This window comes from Poecilia reticulata, chromosome 19, assembly GCF_904066995.2.
Source record: "Poecilia reticulata chromosome 19, P_reticulata-male-v2, whole genome shotgun sequence".
In the NCBI taxonomy this organism is placed as follows: Eukaryota; Metazoa; Chordata; class Actinopteri; order Cyprinodontiformes; family Poeciliidae; genus Poecilia; species Poecilia reticulata.
Window position 1 is genome coordinate 3,809,552 of NC_088848.1, and position 20,911 is coordinate 3,830,462.

At 36.3% G+C, this 20,911-nt stretch overlaps 1 protein-coding gene across 4 annotated transcripts; it reads right to left on the bottom strand.

The window, feature by feature from the left end:
* Positions 1–22: 22 nt before the first annotated feature.
* Positions 23–20,278, bottom strand: LOC103481327 (serine/threonine-protein kinase tousled-like 2). 4 transcript variants are annotated; one of them, XM_081600177.1, is made up of 22 exons: positions 20,195–20,278; positions 17,803–17,885; positions 13,358–13,452; positions 11,446–11,517; positions 11,114–11,183; positions 10,245–10,282; positions 9,988–10,080; positions 8,844–8,945; positions 8,078–8,170; positions 7,858–7,968; positions 7,640–7,776; positions 6,580–6,729; positions 6,003–6,069; positions 5,810–5,907; positions 5,574–5,655; positions 5,315–5,406; positions 5,144–5,233; positions 3,492–3,661; positions 2,073–2,205; positions 1,863–1,974; positions 1,674–1,781; positions 23–929 (listed from the first exon to the last, which is right to left on the bottom strand). In XM_081600177.1, the coding sequence occupies exons 2-22, from the start codon at positions 17,816–17,818 to the stop codon at positions 750–752; spliced, it is 2,109 nt and encodes a 702-aa protein (XP_081456303.1). In that variant the 5' UTR covers positions 17,819–17,885; positions 20,195–20,278; the 3' UTR covers positions 23–749. The 4 variants fall into 4 exon arrangements, with proteins under 4 accessions (XP_081456303.1, XP_081456305.1, XP_081456304.1 ...); XM_081600179.1 differs by lacking the exon at positions 9,988–10,080 and having other exon boundaries at positions 20,195–20,277; XM_081600178.1 differs by lacking the exons at positions 17,803–17,885; positions 20,195–20,278 and adding an exon at positions 15,551–16,113.
* Positions 20,279–20,911: the final 633 nt, after the last annotated feature.

A 20,911-nucleotide genomic window follows, 5' to 3' on the forward strand; every position in this document is an offset into this window, starting at 1 on the left:
ATAAGACACCATAACCAAATGGTAACCAAATACTTTTTAATGATCTCATTAATTATTTCAGTTGAGCCGCAACTCACAACACTCACCCACAGTCAACCTGCCCCTCCAGTTTAAGGTTAGCAACAACATTAGGAGGAGGGAATCTAATGGAAAAATATGGACTTCATTAAAATAAAAAGCTGACTTCAAGTACAGTTACAGAAAATAGGTCAAAACTAAGCACTCTCTCCAGAATCAACTCTCTTCTGTTTCAAGTCATGAATTAATAATCTTCAGCGATTTCAAGTCAACAAGACTGCTTTAATTCTGTCGTCATCCTTACAGGTATATTGGAAACTGACCATTAGAGATATGATTGACAGTTTGATAGATTTCAAGCAGTATGGGGTAAAACATTATAAATTATTAACTTCTGTAAACCATCCTGAGTATGACCATGTGACTTCCCACATGTCATACATCAAAGCGAGTCAATTGTGCAAAATTTTCCAAATGCTCTTTATTTTAGCATGAAGAAAGTCCCTTTGCGTAAGACAGGGTTTATGTTAGTGCATGCATATCTGCAAATCTTTGGGTTCTACTGAGCCCACAGCTGGAGGCTTGGTCCTGCACGTTTGGACCAGTTGCAGGTGCCATCCTCCAGTCCCGCTGCATTCATAGTTTCGGGGTCCCCTCTTTCCTCTGCTGCACATACACACGAGTGTGTAACGTCTCCGTAGTCCTCTGGGTTTCCCGCTTCGTTCTTCATGCTAACTTGAGTTGGAGGCACTGCTGCTGTAGCAGCTGGAGGTGGAGGGACTGGGCAGCATCGACGTCGTGTTGCTGCCCAGGGCTTTACGAATGTTGGGCATCAGGAAGGGGTCGCTGGCCAGCTGCAGCACGTCCACGCGGTCCTCCTTGTGGTACGCCAAGCAACGGCGGATAAAAGCCTGGAAAGGAGCCAATAGGGAGGAAATGCAAGAATCAATGCCAACGTTCATCTGGTGGCTTCAGAGCCACAGAGACTCAACATTTTTACAGATTTTGACAGAAAGTTAGACTTTAGTGAAATAATACCCTGGACATATTTTATTTTAAAAAAATGCAAATATTGAGACTAATTCGTTTACAAATAGCCATACAAAGGTTATTCATACAAGAGAGAAAGAAAAAAACTACAGAGAAAGAGGCAAAAGAGAAAGAAAGGGAATAAAAAAGAATAGAAAAGAAATTGAAAAGAAAGAGAAAAATAAAGAAAAAGACAGAAAACAAGAAAAAGTGGAAGAATGACAGAAAAGGAAATAAAGAAAAGAGACAGAAAAATGAAGTAGATGGAAAAAGAAAAAAAAGAAAAAGGAGAAAAATAGAGAAAAAGAACAAAAGCAACAAAAAAGAAAGATGGAAAACAAAGGGAAAGAAAGAAGACAGAAAAGGGTAGAAAAAAAGAATAAAAGGCAGAAGACAATAGGAAGGAAGGAAGGAAGGAAGGAAGGAAGGAAGGAAGGAAGGAAGGAAGGAAGGAAGGAAGGAAGGAAGGAAGGAAGGAAGGAAGGAAGGAAGGAAGGAAGGAAGGAAGGAAGGAAGGAAGGAAGGAAGGAAGGAATTAATTGGCAGTGGATGGATGGATGGACAGACGGATGGATGGGGTTTGGGCTGAGCTTTGACCCATGACCTCAGACCGAAGCGTGGCGAACCTTTGCCTCTGTGGTGACGACGGGCTTTGGGGGGAATTGCACTTCAGTAGCTTTCAGAATGGTGTTTTCTTGGAGGATGTCCTGCTGGGACTGGTTGTGACCAAACGGCTGGCAAGAGGCAAAACGCAGCCGGTCAGAAGGTGAAATGAAACCTGAATGATCCATCGGGCGACGCTGACCAGCGGTTACCTTCCGTCCGTATAAGATCTGGTAGAAGATGACCCCTACTGACCAAACGTCGACCTTGTTGGATATTTTTGGAGGGTCTTTCCCCATCACAAAGCACTCGGGCGGTAAATACCTGCAAGATTCAGCCACAACTTCAACTTTCTGCAATGCGGTCGGAGATAAAACGGTAATCAACTCTGTAAGTTGTTAGATTTTGGTTTGAGCGTTTACCAGTAGGTCCCTGCTCCTTGTGAAGTCAGATCCATGCCGTCAGCACTGCTGTCGTCGTCCACGATCTTGGACAGACCAAAGTCGGTGATCTTTATCTCCCCGCACGCCGTGCCGTTAACCAACAAGATGTTCCCTGGAAACGCAAAAAACATGACAAACAGCCTGAGCATTTAATGAAAATCGGCTGAAGGGTTTAAAAACTACGTGCCACTGGAAGGTCTTCAAGTATCCAATGGGGTTCCACAAGGCTCTAATCTCGGATCCTTTCTTTTCATAATATATATTAACAGTTAAAATAGTCATTTTTTGACAAAAGATCATTTAGATTTAAAAAAATAAAAAATCCCTTTTGGGAAAAAAATGACTGAAGCCCTTATTTTAGGAAGGTGACAATATGCCAATTCTCATTTTTATGCTGATGACAGCATTATTTTGTGCTGCCAAAACAGTAAAAATAGCTTTTTAACAGCTACAAGCAGCTTTTGATGTATTTATGCGTTTGTCTTAACTGCTCAGAAATCTGAAGTAATGTTGATCTTTTATTATAAAAGCACATCCAAGTCACGGCTGATTTTACCCGTTATTATTATTTAAGTTACTCAGATGTTTTAGTGTAAATATTCAGGTCTTTATTACTGTTGATTCCCTGGGATTTGTTCTCCACATTCAATAAACATTTTGAGTTTTTATTCCAGAATTAGATCTCGTTTATTATTTGAGGCAAAAAAATATTTGATGTTTTAAAGAGACGTAAAAATGCTTGAAAAACAATTTTCTTTTCTTATCAACAGTTTGATTAAATATCTATATTTATTGATTTTTTTTCTAATTATTTTTCCTTCTGAAAAGTTAAAACATATTTGAAGGAATGGATTTTCAAAAATTAGAAATAAATTTTTTGGTGGAAATTTGTATAATTTAAATTTTTCTCACTTGAATAAAATAAACACAAACGTGAAACTTTGCGCTTCCCACTTGGCCTCACTAACACAATCCGTAATAAAAGAAGGAACATTTTAAACACTGTAAAAAATGAACATCACGAAGTTAACTTAGAAATGAGTTCAAAAAAATTATAAACATTTTAAACTATGTTGGGTCAACTTGATGTAAAGATATTTAAAAAAAACTTAAGTTATGGCAGCTTGTAAAATTTCTCTTAATCATTTTTAGTTTAATCTAATTAAGTCAACTTAATCAAAATTGCAACAATATCCTTTCTTAAATGTTTTGAACGTTCTTACTAATCAGTTTGTAAATGAGATGCTTCTCATTTGCTGGTGTGTGCCCTTTGTTATCCAAGCTGCATTATAATTGCGTTTTGATATCAGTGGTTTTACGCTCAGGTTTCTATTTTTTAATCTCTGGCTAAATAAAGGTTAAAAACAATCAAAGCTTAATGGAAACAAGCTGAGGTACCAGGCTTGAGGTCGTAGTGGATGATGGGAGGCCGGATCTGGTTGAGATACTTGAGGGCGTTGACGAGCTGCATGATGATGGAGCGTCCCTCCTTCTCCGTCATCGACTTATTCTGCTTCAGGTAGAAATCCAGGTCGTTGCCGCCGCAGTACTCCAGCACCGTGCAGAACCTGGAAACATTCAAAGCAACAAGCAATTTTGTTCTGATTAATGATTTCCAGACTAAACTAGCAGAAGGACGAGTTCCACTGCTTCGTTAAGTGAAGCTAAACCGTCGTCACATCAGACAGGAAGTGAGAAAATACAGATTTTAAAGTAAAATCTACAAACTAATTCAAGTAGATTTTATTTTATAATGTGAACTATCATGATCTCCACTTATAAAACGATAACCATGAGTTATCTGCTTTGGCAGATGATAAATATAACATTTTACCCTTAGATTTGATTCTACAGTTGAAATAATTAATCGATTACGCAGCTAGTCACTACTACAGCAAAGACACTCAAAGATGGCATTATTTGCAGATAATTCATTTCCAAAAAATCTTTTAAAACCAATTACCGTATTTTCCGGACTATGAGCGCACCATACTATAAACCGTACCTTCAAATTTTTTTAACCCCCCTCTCCCTTCCTGGAAACTTACATATATCAGCCGCACCGGGCTACAGGCCGCTGGTATCTCTGCTGCTCTCGGTTTCCCATAAGGACCCAGCAGAGAACTGCGTCCCAATAACTGCTGGATATATTAAGGACGCAGTTCTCCGTCTCCAAATCCGGTTTTGTTCACGCCGAGTTTACGTGCAGCGGCTTCATTTCCCTCCTGTACTGCCAGATCGATACTCCTGAACTTAGAAGCTGCATCACATGAGTTTGAAAACATTTCTCCGTCGTGCCTGCTGCTAGCATGTGCTTGTTCTAAATGAAAATTAGCGCGTTCTTCTTTTGATTTACAATTTTGACTTCCAATGATTCACTTCCTGCTAAAGAGCCCCCTGGAGGTTGAAGAAAAACCCACAGAAAATCCGCATGTTCAAAGTGTAGGAAAAAAGTAGTAGCTCATAGTCCAGAAAATATGGTAATTGGATAATTTCCACGGTACAGTGGTTTCAAAACACTGCTTTAAAGTATTTCTAATATTGTTAACAAGGCTAAAGGCAGTGGTGTCCAATTTTTTTTGCCAAAACTGGTAAATTTAAACTACTGGAGAGCCACAAAAACCATTAAATTAAAAATAAAAAAAATCTGTTTATTATTATTTTTTCAGCTTCTTTTTTTTTGTTTGAACAAAATGTTCCAAGAAAAAGCTTCGACTGTTGCCCTACTGGAAACAAAACAGAATATTTCCAAATATTTGGGTGATGAATTGTTTTCCATTGTGTTGGCCAAATTTTTCCACATTTTTGATTTGCGGTCGGGGGCCAAACTAAATCATTTTAAGGGCCACAAAAGGCCCCTGGGCCTCACTTTAGACACCCCTGCCTAAAGTGGGTAAATAAAAAAAAAATCTGCAGAATCTGACAACTTTTTAAAAACCGTTTAATCGTCAGAATATTTAATAGAATAACTTAATAATTGTTAGTTGCGGCTATGCAAATCTTTTAAAACTGAAACATCTAATAAGCAGGATATGTTTTTAGGAACTTACGAATCTCTGTCGATTGAGAAATAGTCGTAGAGTTTGACTATTCTAGGATGGTCGAGTTCTTTGTGGATCCTGTATTCTCTACAGGCGTGTCTGCAGACAGACGCAGATTATTAAAAACAAAATATTGTCATTAAGTTGGAATCAGAAATGTTTTCACGGATTTAAACTCACCTGTGGTAGTTTTGCTTCTTCTCCTCCCTCCAGTTCTTGTTGAGCTGATGGATTTTGATGGCTACATATCTCTGTTCTGTTAAATCAAACGCCTGAAAAAGAAAACTTTTACTTATCTACCAACATTTGAGGACCGTATTATTATTATTCAACAGCTGTTTAAAGTATTACATTTTAGTCCGACATCAAGTTAGCCTAAAGTTTTTCCTCTAATTTACTCAAAAATATAAATGGAGAAACACAAAGAGCCTCTGCTTACTTTAAAAACTTCACTGAAGCCTCCTCTTCCTAAAAGCCGTAAAAGCAGGTATCGATCATTCAGTGTGGGATGGTCTCTGAATCTGCAGAGAAAAAATTATTTCACATTTCATTTTCTGATTTTACATTACATTTCCAATAAAATGCAGGGATTTGCTCTTTAAGACAGACTCTGGTCACAGCTTTTTTCCTTAAAACAAGATAATTTAAATATCATTAAGCTGGGATAATACGTACTGCGAGTTGTCCTCATTGTGGATTCTCTTGAGCTCCCGAATGTGCAAATTTCTAACCCTCTCCAGCTGCTCCAGCTCCGTCTGGATCTCTGCTTCTTCCTGCAAACCAACCACAGAGACGTCTCTCCTCTTCTTCTCAAATTAAACCTGCAGCTCTGACACCGAACTGGAGGAGGAAGGTGAGAGAAAAGTACCTTTTTTAAACGGCCTATTCGAAGTTTGAAAATCTCCTCTTGTTCCCGATACGCAGCCAGCGACAGCCTGGATGAGACGGGATCGGAAAATAAAAATCGCAAGCTTAGCGTTACAGTTTGCTGCACTAATACTTTATTTTTTTAGAAAATGAGCATGTTAATGTATTTACACCCCTTAAATTTGTGCATTTTGACATGTCTCAACTATAAATTTGACTTTATTGGGATTTTACCAAATAAATTTTATCTTGTTAGATGCTTTCCATCTAACATGAACCATTTTGCAGAAGAGTCATGAGTTTCCAGATGTACAAAACAGGTCGATAAAAACTTGACAAAAATGATTCAACAAGTTATTGCTTCATTCAAATGCAAGCCACACTTTTCAGATGTGTTTAATGTTGGTCAGTCGCATTAAATCCGAACAAAACACGTTAAAATTTATGATTTAACCGTCATAAAATGTGGAAAAGTTCAATAATTTTCAAGCATTTTCAAGGATTTCCAGCACCAGCATGAACCCTGCAAGGCGTGTGAACGCATTGTGGTGAAGAAATGAGACATTTTCTGTGCGTACGTTTCGTTCTCCTGGCCGTTGTTTCTGCTCTTCCGCTTGTTCTGCTCCATGTTTGGTGGAGGCATCTGGACCGCCGGAGGCTTCCTCTTCCCCAGCAGCTTCCTCTGCCTCTCGATGTCTTCCCGCTGCGAGTTGATTTGCTCCTGCTGCCTAAAACACAGAGAAAATAACAAAATGCTGTCGACGCTTTTACTTCTCTGTCTGCAGGGTAAACACCACGTGTCTGTAAGTAAATAATCTAGGTTATTACAGTTAACTAAAACTGACAAAATGACAAAAACTGAAACTGGGAAAACATTTCTGTGAACTGAAATAAATAAAAGTAGCCATTTTATACGGAAAAATTACAAAAAACTATAACTGGAACTATATTCAAACAAACTGAAACATACTGAGATTATAGATATATTCGTTTTCATATTTGTTTATATATTTTTTAGCCTTTCAATTTCATTTTTTTCCCCCCTTTAAGCAATTTATGTCGACTGTCAGAAAATTACGACAAAACAGCGGCAGCAAAAATTGGGATAAATTATTCAAATATTGCTGTTGAACAATAACTGATTATATTTTTTGATGTTCGATAATTGATAATCGAACCTAAAAATTAACCGAAGTATGTAAAAAAATGTAAACAGCTACTGTATGTGATAAAAACTAAACTGAAGCTAAATATTTAACTAATAAAAACTAACAAAAAGTGACAATGAAATAAAATTAAACTATGATGAAAAACCAAAAACTATCATAATGCTGCAAATAATCAACTGAATGTTCAGTTAATCTGAGTTCAATAATTTCCATTCTAGTAATTAATATTTTTTGAAGCGCAATTTTATTTAGAGAGACATCATAATCCAACTTATTTATGGTTTCGGTTGTGTGTGGGTTTTATTTATTTCTGCTTTTATTTTGAATATTTAAAAGACGCTCCAGCGTTTAGCCGTCTTACGAGATGAAACTTGCATCAACATGGTTGAAAATGGTTCTAAAACAACAACATTTCTGCTGTTGCAGTAATTAGAGGAGCAAGTCATCATCCAGTAAAATGTTTCCTGACTTGATGAGTTTCTGGAAGGCGTATCCGTCGGTCCACTGCTCCGTGAAGGACGCTCCGTGGCGGACGGTGGTGAAGTGACCCAAACGCAGGCGGTCCTGCATGCTCTTGTCCCTGCAAGCCATTTTCTCCCTCTTTGACTTTAGGAACACAAAAGGATTAAGAACTTAGAAGTTAAATTAAATGTTTATAGCAAAGACAAAAATTTAGCACACGCTGACCTGCTCAATTAGCAGCTGCTGGCTTATTTTCACACATTTGTTCAGCCGCTCCTTGTAGCGCTCAAGCATCTTCTGCTGCTCATCGACCTGACGCCTCAGGTCACAGTTAGACTGCAAAGACAAAACCAGACAAAAACGAGATGCATCATTTATCATAAAAAAATCTGGTACAAAATCTGTAAAAGCTGTGTTTAGAGCAGGAAGTATTTAAATATCTCACCCTGACCAGGTCGTCTATCCTCCCTTCGGTTCGCTCCAGGTCAGAGCTCTTGACCTTTTCTATTGCTTTCAGTTTCAGCAGCGTCAGATCCGACTGAGAAAGGAAGCACATAAAAATCTCCTTCCTAAACAACAAGGCCACACTTTAAATCATCAAAGTAAAAAAACTTACATCAACTGTGTCATACGAGTAGCAGTGATGAGGTTTCTCTGTTCTGACAGTTAAATACGTCACTAGAGTCATTTTTAAATAAATTACGACAGGATTTATTGTTAAAATATAGCACAAACTCTGGCCATGTGTAAAATTTTACTTTTATTTTCTGCACTGTTTGCAGTTTTGTAAAAAAAAAAAAAGAAAAGGAGAAATAAATGCGGTTACAAACGCTGCTCCAAAACCAAAGTTTTTCCAGAAAATGGCAGCGCGTTTGTCTCTTACAACTTAACTGTTAGCAAAAATATAAACAAAATGATGGCTAAAAATTTCTTACAACATAGATGTGAACAAAAGTTTACTTAATCTGATCTTAAACGTTTCAAAAATGGTCAAAAACATAATTTTAATAAAACTCCAGACGTCATACCAAAAAAAAAAAAGTCTCCAAGATTAATGGAAGGGTAGAAAAGTTAAAAATACAAAAATTAATCTGGTTCCAAACTAACTTAAGTATATTCTAACTTAATAAATGGCCACAACAAGCTCACTGAATAAAAATACAGAAGAAAACGCCGAATGTTTGAGTTTGGCAGTGAATAAAATGATTTACCTGGACTGCTTTGTGAGAACAGGAAGTTGTAGGAGTCGTCTTAAAGGAGCTGCAGGAAGAGGAGTCGGTGTGGGCGGAGCCTAAGGACGAAGGGCTGCCGTTCTGAAAACACAAACAATTAAAGGTGCTATCAAATAAATACAGTCACTGGAATATTAACATTTTTTAAATCAACATTTACTGGATTCTGTTACTTTTCTGGTTTTTGTACAAAATTACTACTTTCTTTGTTCAGTGGTGACAAAGTTTGGTCCAGTTAAAGTTTCCTCACAATATTTTGTAATATTATAAAAGTGATAAAAATAAAAGTGTCTAATAATTTCCATTTGCCTGATTTATCGTTTTTGTCTTTTCTCTCTTTTTACGAAAACTGGACAAAAGTTTTCAGTCTGGTGCTTTACAGAAACTTCACGATTAATTTTATTTCTTGTTTATATTGTTTTATTTGTTTTGCATATTTAAGATGTTTTTCAAATGTTCATTAGAAGTTTAAGTTTGTTTTTTGCATCATTATGCCGTTAACATCATATTACTTGAAAATGGTCTCAAAACAATATTATTGTCTATCGCGATAATTTCTGGGAGAATTTATCGTCCAGCAATATTATCGTAACAGTAATTGTGTCGCAGCAATTATTTCCCCACAAACACAAACAATGCATTTCAAAAACATTCCCATTCGTAGTACACAATAAAAAAAGAGTGGTTTTTACCACTAAGCTGCGAATTGTAATCATATTTTTTTCAAATTTATTGGTATTTATTGATGATTTTATTGAACAAATATGTCCAACTTGACAATAAGGGCATTTTTTGGGGGTGAATTTAAAGATTAAATGAAATTTATCGTGGCAAAATACAAATATAAATTCCTACCATGATAACAGATTTATCACAATAAAAACAATAAATGCCCACTACTATACGTCTATGATAATTTGTTGCTTTGCAGGTAAAAAGAAAGAAATCCACAACAAAATAATTTAAAATTTTTAACTAAGAAATAAATAAACAAATCTTTCCAACTTTCAGTGAAACAGTTTGGACATCAAAAAAATAAAAAAAGGAAATGAGAGAAAGACGGAAGATAAAAAGGGAAGAAGATGAAGAGCAGAGCAGACTTAAGATGGACGCCAGTTCTCACCGGAGGATAAGACAGAGAGCACTGCGAAGAGGAGCGCAGCAGCAAATGGACGCCTCGAGCAGGACTGGCGCCAGAGCCGCTGCTACCAGCAAACTGGGCCAGGGGCAATTTGGAGAAGGGAACCAAATCAAGAGAAAGGGAAGAATAGTAATTCAGTAAAAGACGAGTAAAGAACTTCCCTACACAAGCATGAAGGTTAGACAGGAAAACTTGAAGGAGAGTTGAAGAAAAAAAACACATGAACTGACTGGACTCACCTCAAAATAGTCATTTAGCTTTTGCCCTTTTCCCTTTCCTACAAAGAATCAGAAAATGCACAAAGAAAATTAAACAATTCAATTATTTTTTAAAATATTTTTAACATGATGGGCGTATAAAACAACAGACATAAACAGGAAATACTAGAGACATATTTTGTAGTTACAGTAACATTTTTGAACAGCAGCAGGAAGAAGAAACTCATACTATGTTTTCAGATGTAAAAGAAAAGTTACACAAATTAACAATAAGAATTTTACACAATATGCACATATACTGCGATATATTTAAGTCTAAATAAATACATACATTTTTTTACTACAACATTTTACCCTTATTGCCCGAAAAGGCGTCGCCGACGACACATTTTTACAAGCCAACTTTGTGGCACCGTAACTCTGCGAAACGTTGCGCTTCCTGAAAACTTCCAACGGTTTCTGAAAGAGGAGACGTCGCGCTTTCCATCCAACATCGGGTTATTGCGGTAATTTCACTCCCGTCATTGCAGGGAGCATGTTTTTCTTCGGTTAACTCTGATGAAATACTCTTTTAACAGACGGTAAATTGTAAATAACTGCTAGATACTGAAAGCTCCAGCTGTTATGGGCAAAAATATTTACTCACAGGACATTTAAAGAACTCCGAACAATTAAAACAAGCAAAAATATTCAGGTGGAAGTTTGAAACTTTGGCGTTAAGAGGTTAACAACTTCTTGACGCCGACATTATTAAATCTAACAGCTGTAGCGAGAAGCCCAGGTTTGAGATGTTTTTGACTTTATATTTAAAGTTAAGCAAACGTGCGATTCATTTCAGTTAAATATCTCAAATTATTTTGGTGTTTGGTTAGGAAGCAGGTTGGGCGAACCTTGGCTGCTGCTGTCGAAGATGTCGCCTTTTCTTTTCTTGCTTCTCCCGTTGGCCTTTCTCTCCAGAGACTGAAAGGAGCAAAAAAAAAAACAGCTTCTATTTTTAAGTGTTTGAAGAAATAAATAGCCAATATATACCTGCACTAACTATCCAAACACATTGAAAAGCAAAAAATTAAAGCGAGATCGACTTATTTAAACTAAAAGTTAATTATGTTCTTCACTTAATGCAAACATATTAGTATAATAAATGTATTCCTATAGAAAAAAAAGCTAATTAGAACTTAAAAGGACAATAAAAAAGCATTAGATAATTTTTTTCCGGACCAACCTCTGGTTCCTTGTCGCTCAGAGACCCAGCGCTGCACTGAGACTGGTTTGATGATTCGCTGTTGGCAGAAGTCTGCAACAAACAGAAACAAAAGGCAGGATCTCCTGCTTTAACGTATCCTACAAATAAACCTAAATGTTGAAAGCTGAGAGGTTAAAATACATCTTAGAAATGGTTGGAGACCTTTTTCTGACAAGATTATTTGGAAAACTGACTCAGATACAATTCAATCCTTAAAACAGCAACAAAAAACATTTCCCGACGTTTTAGTCCAAGTTAGGTGAAATTTCAGTGCCATGGAGTCAAACATGTATTTGGTTTTCGTGTAGATGGAAAAGCTAATGCAAATTCTTGAACCAATTAGCCTCGAAGTACAACTATGACTAAATTCACCCATTTTTCAACTTGAGAAATTAGTTTTTCCACAAAAACATGCTTCAATTTTATTACATCTCAGGATTAGCTGAATCAATTATTGGCTGCTTTTGTTTCCCAAAGAGTGGAAGTAGAAATAGAGCCATAATAGCCAACATTTGCATCATATCATGCACCCGGCTTGAGCTGTGGTACCATTTCAGTGTCACTTGTTTGTAGAGGAACAAAGAGCTGCTGGCCGGCGTCCATGTCAGCCAACACAGAGCTCTTCTTGTTTTACCTTCAGCCCAGTAAAATAGACTGTTCTGCTCAAGAAGAATCCCTGAGCGCAGAACAGAGAGGACTTTCAAACCTGTCTGAACTTGAACACAAACATCATTCTGTTACACTTTGGGATTACTGTCTTCTTCAAGACTGTGCCCTACATGCTGGGGGGAAAACTGGCATATAAATGTATCTTCATTGTAAATAAAAAAAAGCAGTTGAATTTCCAAGTTCATTTTGAATTTAAGGCAAGTGTTAAGACGTCTTTGCGGAGAAAATTTCCATTTTGGACAAGAGGTGGGCAGAGTGCCCACAAATTGTACTCAAGTACGAAGAGTAACACTACTTCAACTTTTCTAGAAGCCTGGTTGGTTTGGTTTTGTTGGTTTGTTGGTTGGGTTTGGTTTGGTTTTGTGCAGCTGGTTGGATGGATTGGTTTTGTTGGGTTGGTTTGGTATTGTTGAGTTAGTTGGTTGGTTTGGTTTTGTTGGGTTGGTTTGTTTCGTTGAGTTGGTTGGTTGGTTTGGTTTTGTGCAGCTGGTTGAATGGATTGGTTTTGTTGGGTTGGTTTGGTATTGTTGAGTTAGTTGGTTGGTTGTTTGGTTGGTTGGGTTGGTTGAGTTAGTTGGTTGGTTGGTTGGTTGGTTGGATAAAGATTCAGTTTTCACATGAATATTTCATCTATTAAGGGGGTAAAAACTATTATAACCAATCTGGTCCTGCATAAAAATCTAATTGGCCCCTAAACCCTTTAACCAGGTTTGACATCCTTGGCAACAACAACTTTCATCAACAATTTGTGTTAACTGACTGAAGCTGTTTTTCCATTGACCACTTAATTGCACAAACTGGAATTACAAAAATAAGTGTCTTAAATGGAAATACGGCAATTAAAAAGAAAAAAGAACTCAAGTTCGGACAAGGCGGTTTTCAGCTGTCTCAAAATTAGAGTATTTCACAAAACTGCAATGGAAACACTTTTTCAGATCGCACGAGTCACATGATCAACAGCCGGATGTTACAACTGGCAAAAAAGGGCCACTTTGCATCATCAGACAGGTTCAATGTTTTGGGGTTTCTAATTTTAGGGTAGTAAAACCCCAACCAAAAGTTGCGGTTAGGACTAGCAGTTGGTTTGATAAGTTTTGTTCTCTTAAAAAAATAAATCATTTTAAACTGATTAGGTTGTCTTTATCTGAAATTAAAATTAGTTTATTGATCTGAAATATTTGAGTGAGACAAAAATCTTGAAGGGGCAGCAGAGTATATCAACCTTGGCAACACCAACTCCGGTGAATCGAGCCTCGAGAAGTTCCTGCCGACGTGGGTCGAGGCTGAGACTCTGGCCCTGAAGTCCTTCCATCATACCTAGAGGACAAAACCAGTGAGGAAAATTACAACTCAGCCAGTTTGGGTTGCTGTCACAAGAACCAACAGAGACATTTTTTCCCACTCAGGCAAAAGATAAAATTCCTTACAGACAAATGGTTCACCTGGGGCAAAATTAGATTAGCAAATATCACAGGTAGTTAAAGCATGATTGTTTTACTACTTCATGGAAAATTGCACATCTTGAAATATCACCGACTCCTGCGGAGTTTTTTGGCACGGATGATTATGGATTATAGCTAACTAAAGCCTAAAATTCAGTTTGTTAGGTAAATCAGAGTAGGCCTGTCACAGTTATGAGTTTCCTGGACGATAAATTAGCCCAGAAGTTATTGTGATACATGATAGTATGGTTGTTTTGAGACCATTTTCATGTACTATAATGGTAATGATATAATAAGTTAATACATTCTTACAGACAAATAAACTTTAAATTCTAATAAACATTTAACAGTGGAACTGGAAAACATTTTAAATACCCAAATTAAACAAATAAAACAACAGAAATAAATAAAATGGATTATAAAGTTTCTGCAAATAAAATTGTCCTTCAAAAAAAGGGCTAGTTCAGCACCAGACTGAAGACTTTTGCCACTGTTTTTGGTAGAAAGAGGAAGAAAAAACGAAAAAATAAATTGTGCAAAAGAATATTATTGAACTCATTTTAATTTATCATGCAAGTAAAAATGTATGCCTTATTGTGACAGGTCTAAATAAAAGGAGAAAGACAAAAAAAAAAAAAGATTTTCAGAGTAGAAATGTTAGTAATGGCCAAGCAATGTCCTTCCCAAAAATGATCAAGACTTTTGACTTGACCGTTGTCCTGCTCTGTCTTCTCAAACCCAGATGGTCACGCTCATTCTGAGCCTGGTTCTGATGGAGGTTTGTCCCTGTTAAAGAGGAGTTTTTCCTCTCCACTGTCGCTACATGCATGATTGCTGCAAAGTCAACAATGCACGCAATGTTGCTAAAATGCAAGTCAGTGACTCGAGGCAATCAGCTGACAGAAAACTTTTTAAACTAACCATATCATGAACTGAACTTAATTGGAATGTATTTGATTGAATTGACTTTTTTTTGTAAAGTTCCTCATGAAAACATGTTGAAACAAACCAACCACCACAGTGCATACACTATATAACATGGACATAGTCTTCTGTAGGCAGACATTTCTGTTTTAATGATTATTGGTCTTATGTTATGTTTTAGTTTCCTGAAAAACATAATTCTACATTTTAATTATTGTAGTTGTAAACCATAAATCCTAAATAGAATAAATAAGACATGAAATTAATGAGTTTATTAATACAGCCTACACCAATTAGCAATTGCTTTTTTAAATAAAATTAAACATTTTAATTTAATTTTAATTATCAATATAAAACTTTTCAGTCATTTTCTAATTTAATTTGATGAACCTGGATAACAAAAAGCAACAGAGGAATTTTTTTATTTATTGCATTTTTGGAAATGTGTATGTATTTTATATTGTTATATTTAAAATTGTTAATATTAAAATCCAAAATTAATAAAATGCTCTTTAAAAAAAGCAATGACATACCTAGTATCAGACAGAACATTGCAAAATAAATGTATGTTAGCAAAAATACCAGCAGATATTAAATTAAATCAATGTTTATTATTGAAAAAACGTTAGAAAATACCTGTAATGATTCAAACCGCACTGAAATAAATGGCGTTACTTTTAGAAAGAAGCTTTAACAGTATGATTCATGACAGTTTGGGACGTTAAACCGTGTTTAACGTAAATACTGATTAAAATATTTAACCAGTTTCACGGAAATCTACTAAAAAGAAGTCAGATTAAAAACAGTCGACGACCCTGACAACCACCGGATTGAGATTACCTAACCTGTCCAATGTTGGCCGTGCTAATTAACATTTTACCCTACAGTTAATTTACAAAAAACAAAACTGTACCTCACCAAAAAGGTTGTCACAATGGAATAAACACCAGAAACAAATAGAAATAGCAGCACAAAATTAGAGCGATTAGCAAGGATAGCGGAGTTATCTAGCGAGCTAAGGTTAATATTAGCTAGGACGAAGGTCTCACCTGGAAAACCTTTAGCAGTTTTCACAGCCGGACACGGTCCTATAAAAGATGTGGTCCGTCCATTTCAGAGACAGCAAACTCATCAACAGCTCCTCGGTCCAAGCACCCGATATAACTCTTTTTGAACTGAGATATCCATTTATAATTAAGTCAAATTTAAGGAGGCACTTGTTAGCTTAGCTAATGCTAGCTACACAAAGCGGTGCGGCTCGCTCCTGCCGGTGTCATCCGGACGGAAGGCCGTGATCCTCGGGTTTTCCTCGTCTGAGTCGGTGGCCCTGCGAAGGCAGGCCGGGAGCTGTCAGTGCTCTGAATCCCCTTAAACAAGTGTTGTCACATTTCTGCCTCGGTTGATCTAATCTTTTGGCATCATCGACCGTCTAAAGCGGCAGGAGTCCGTGTGTTTAAATCCATCGTTTCTTCCTAATGACAAAAGATCACAACCTTCAGTATCACCAAGGCCGCACAGGAGCTCCAGAGGAAACTGACACTGATGTTTCCCAAGCCGAGTGCTGGTTTGATGTAACCTCCACCCCGATTTACTATGCACACGGAGATCAAGGCTGAAACTGGGTGGATAGGAAACCTTTACAAGGACTCAGACCTCCAGGGGGTCTGTGCATGCAAACCTTATCATTTAGGATGCATCAAGTCACTTTAATGACATTGTCTCTCTCTGGTCACATTATTTTTGTGCAGTTATTTCTGACCCAGCTTGTGTCATTTTGAAAAACAAAATACATTTGTTTTGCATTTCTTTAAGATAACATGACAAACATTAAATAGCATATTTCCAATTTAGACATTTAGGGTAACCTTTCTTTTTGTGTGAAATTCAGTGAACTGATTTACAGATGGGCTTTTATCGTATCGTTTATCATTTATTGTGATACATTTCCTAGTATGATCATTCTGATTTATTCAAATTATTGATGTTGAAGAGCTCTCAGAACTGTCCATATTATTGGGATTGTTAGTTTTGCTATTTTCTCCTCTGTTCAATGAAAGTATCAATAAATATTTTAAAATATGATTAAATGCAGTCACTGTGTGCAGTTTAGTGATATAGATCACACTTTTTGGTGCGTAACTGGTGTTATAAAGAAGCATATAACTAATGGGAACATTTTTCTAGAGCAATATTTGTGTTTGCAGGGTTATGATCGCTTAGCTAAAGCGGAGGTAATAAATAGTTCTTATCGTCATTTATCGTTATCACAATAATACCACAAAATATTGTGATAAAACTTTAAGTCCATATCGCTCAGCCCAAGACTAATTGTGTCTGAAAAATCATTATCTACAATCTACAATACTTTCAAAATTACCGGTATTTGTACATTTTGAACTATTCCACATTTTTTTCCGTACAGTCACGATCTTCAGTTTACTTTACTAACGGAAAGCATCCCCTAAGCATGATGCTGCAACTGCCATGTTTCAGTGTTGGTATGATTATGTGTAGTTTTTAAACCCACATAAACGAGAAAGTTCAGTTCTGGTCTCGTCTTAGTGTTTTCTTGCTTATGTTTGTAGTCTCCTTTCCAGGGCCGGTACAACATCTTATGGGGGCTCAAACACGACTGGATTTGGGGCCCATTATTTTAATTTATCCAGGGTGTACACTACTTAATTTGCATCATGAAATCCCTATAATAAGAAGACTTTGTTTGTGACATGTCAATGCTAGTTCATTTTCAAATAACTTTTCCAAGGTCTACAATAAATATGTGAACTCTGCAGAAGCATGATCAAATATTCTGAAATATTCTAGGGTAGAGCTGTTTGTCCAGCTCAATAAAACTTGTGTAACCTTTTGTGGAAAGACATCTTTATATCCCCAAAAGGAAATAAATGGTAATTTTTAAAGAACCACCATTTTATTTCTGATTTTAGGCTTAAAACAAAGAAAAATATAAAACATTTACAAAAAACAGGGGATGCTGACGTGTGCTTTAAAGGGAGAAAAAATAACAAATGTTACTCATACTTGTGTCATGTTATTGTGGAAATTTAATGCAAGATTTATTTAAAAAAAATAATACTGCTAAAATCTGCATTTGTTGCATCTACATTTACAAAAAATGTTCTAGTTATGCACTAGATTTTGAGTATTAATAAAACAAGAACAAGCTACTATCTCTCAGGATTTGTCTCAGATATTAATAGATTTGATGTATTTGTCCGATAAAAGTCTTTGAATGTTCGTTACAATGTACAGAAATATTTGTGTCACTGCCTGAACTTTTTACCTGAGCAGAATTTCATCAATCTCGTAGTGAAGAAACAATCCGCCTGCCGCTTTGTGCTGCTGAACAGGCTCCACTAGAGGTCGCTGTGTGACAGTAGAATATCACAAAGAAGAGGAAATTTACCTAAACTGCGTGAGTTTACATTAACAGTTTATAAAATCAGTCAGATCCCCATTATGATCATTGTTTTCTACTTAACTAAACACTAACACAGATGTATTATTGTGCAACATATTATTGCTTTTTCTGTTAAAAATAAATCAAAAATTTAAAAAGAAACATCCATTTTAACATCTATTTAAAGCAAAACGTCGGCTTGTGACGTAATTCACATTAATCCCATGTTTTGAAGCGAAATAAATTATTTATGATTTATGATCAATAACTAATGCAACCTGAACTACTCACCTTTTCTTCCTTCGAATAATCTATTAAGTGGAAAAATATAATTTTTAAAGTTAATTATCACATTGGATGATGTTTACACCTGTTAATGCATCAGACTGAATAAATTTACATTTGAAGTAGATTTTATTAGTTGGCAGCAACTCACCTGAAAACAAAAAACAAGTTTATTTGGCGCATTTCCACTGAAATCTCACATAGGAAATACCAACGTTGTGATCAGGAAGTGAAGCTTATTTTGTACCACAGCATCCTTCCCTTTAGTTTGACTTTTCAATCGTGCTAAACCTCCTATAGTCATGGTTATATTTCAGATGGATGTTACTAATCAGAAAAATCACCAGCCATTAAATTTAAGCTTGTAAAATAATAATATAAAAAGCCTTTTATCACCTTGTTCTGCTTCATCTTCAGCAGGTGCTCAAGAATATCTGCAATCTGCCTCAGATATTCATAAAAAAATCTACAAATTTAAATCTCATGCTCAATTTTGATAAAACTAAAGTGATGTACCTTTAAAAATTGAAGTATAAAATCAAACAGAAAGTGCTTGTCAAATTCTTACAATAAATGATTAGTTGATTGAACAAGTATGAATTAAAAAAAAAAAACTTTTATGCATCACAGTGACACTAAAAAACACTTGGACTTTTATTTTAAAAAGAAATAATTTCCTTTTTTAAGCAATAAAAAAGGCTTGTAAGTCAGTTTATTACACAGACATATTTAAACTGTGTGAAAAGTAACTTTTCTTCCATAAGAACTTCTTCCAGGAAGTTTTCTGTGGTCATTTTTATTCCACTGTAATTTCACTTTTTCACTTCCCAGGAAAGAATAAATAAAATATTAATTTCACTGTGTATTTCAGTTCTAGTTTAAAGTAGTCTACATCACAGGATTTTTGTTGGCTTTTTTATTGTTTTTTTTGGTTTATTTTGTTTTTAGACATGCCTTGTTGACTTTAATTGATTTTAAATCCTCAACATATGTCAAAGTTGTCTGTGGTGAGTCCTTAATTCAAAGTAATATTTTGTGGGTTAAACTATTTATGCTCCGAACCACAATAAAAACAACCATAACCTCCTCGCACCCTGAGCAGATTTTTGAAGAAAGAAGCTGCGTGTGGGTGGTTTATGGCCGTGGATGAGGCTTTGTTCAATAATTATGTGTGAATGTTAACCCATTCCTCTGATCTTGAAGTGATTATAATACGGTTTCACAGGATACATGCTATAAAATGACCACAGGTTTGTGGCTAGGACATTGACTGCAGAGTTGTGGCTTTACATTTCTCTCTCCTTTTGCTCTACTTTGTAGTAGCTACGCCTTTACGGTGATGCTACGGTGACTCTGCATAAGTTTTAAAGTGTAGACGATGTGTCGCACTGAAAAGGCCAACAGTCCTGCAGATTGGGTGGAGTCATTGCTCCACCCAAATAGTCACTGCTCAGTACCAGTGACTACTTTGGACTTCTTAGTGGAAACATTTGCAAAAACAAAAGGCCTGAGTAAATAAAACATTGCAACGATCTGGAGTTTTGAGTCAGTAGTTACCATTACCGTAAAATGAAATTACAAAAATAAATGTGCTATTGTAAACACGCCTATTCTGAAAAAGCTCACGCTTTTCGATAAAGCTTTTTCAGCGTATCGAAACACTTAGTCACGTGATTACTATTAGTGAAACCAAGTAAAGTAGTAGGAGGATGATGGTTTGCTTTTTTCCCCCCAAAAAAACGTCATATAAATTGCTCTGAAATATAAAAAACATGGCGCTCCAACGTCTGAAGAAGACAGTTTTAAATTTATAATAATTCGAGAGCACACATTTTCAGTCTGGAAGCAAGATTTGATGTCTTTTGTGCCAACATTTTCAGTTTGACAGCAAGACTTTGTGTCTTCCTTCTCAAAAGTTGTAAAGCTTGAACTCAAAACTTCTGCTCTCTTTCAAATATTCACTGTGCTTCCTCAAACCTTTTCTCCTCACCTCTCTCTGCTCGGATCAAATCTCCGCTTGTAAACCTCTCGGCTCGCGCTTGGAACGAAAAGTGCCGTCGCCTAGCAACCTCTCAGCCAATAGAATGAGAGTATTATACTGGGTGCGTTTGTTTCCTTCTAGTGGGTGTGCCTGTGTGGCTGCTATGGATTATGGCAGAAAATTGACGTCCTGTCTGGTGGCTGAAATAAGACTATATCTCATGTAACTATTTACATCCATCACTGCCATGAATTTTAGTGACTTATTGGGTGAATAACCTTATTCATGTGTGATTTTAATTTTCTATTTAATGAAAACATTAAATAGTATTCGTTTTGATATTGAGTGTTATGCTTTTTTGATACAACTTGTTGGAGTGCAAAAAAAGGCAGAAGAGATTTGGATAGATGGTCTTTTGGTTGTCCCAGTATCTCATATCCTGGGACTTGGCAATATTATTGCCAACTTCCTGGATGGCATCAGCTGTGGTACTTTTGGTCTGCCTGCCCACTTCAATGTTGACAAAAGTGAACTAAAAACCAGCATTTGAATTGGCATTTGTTGGTGTTTGAACTGCAAAAGATCAGAGATTCTTTTGGCAAATGCATCCCGTTGACAGACACACTTCCTTATTGACGCGATTTATCTCGTCAGTGTTAATTTGAAGTAGTTCCTGTAAAGGTCCCGTCACTTTCTTATAGCGATATGCGCACCAACACGGGGTTT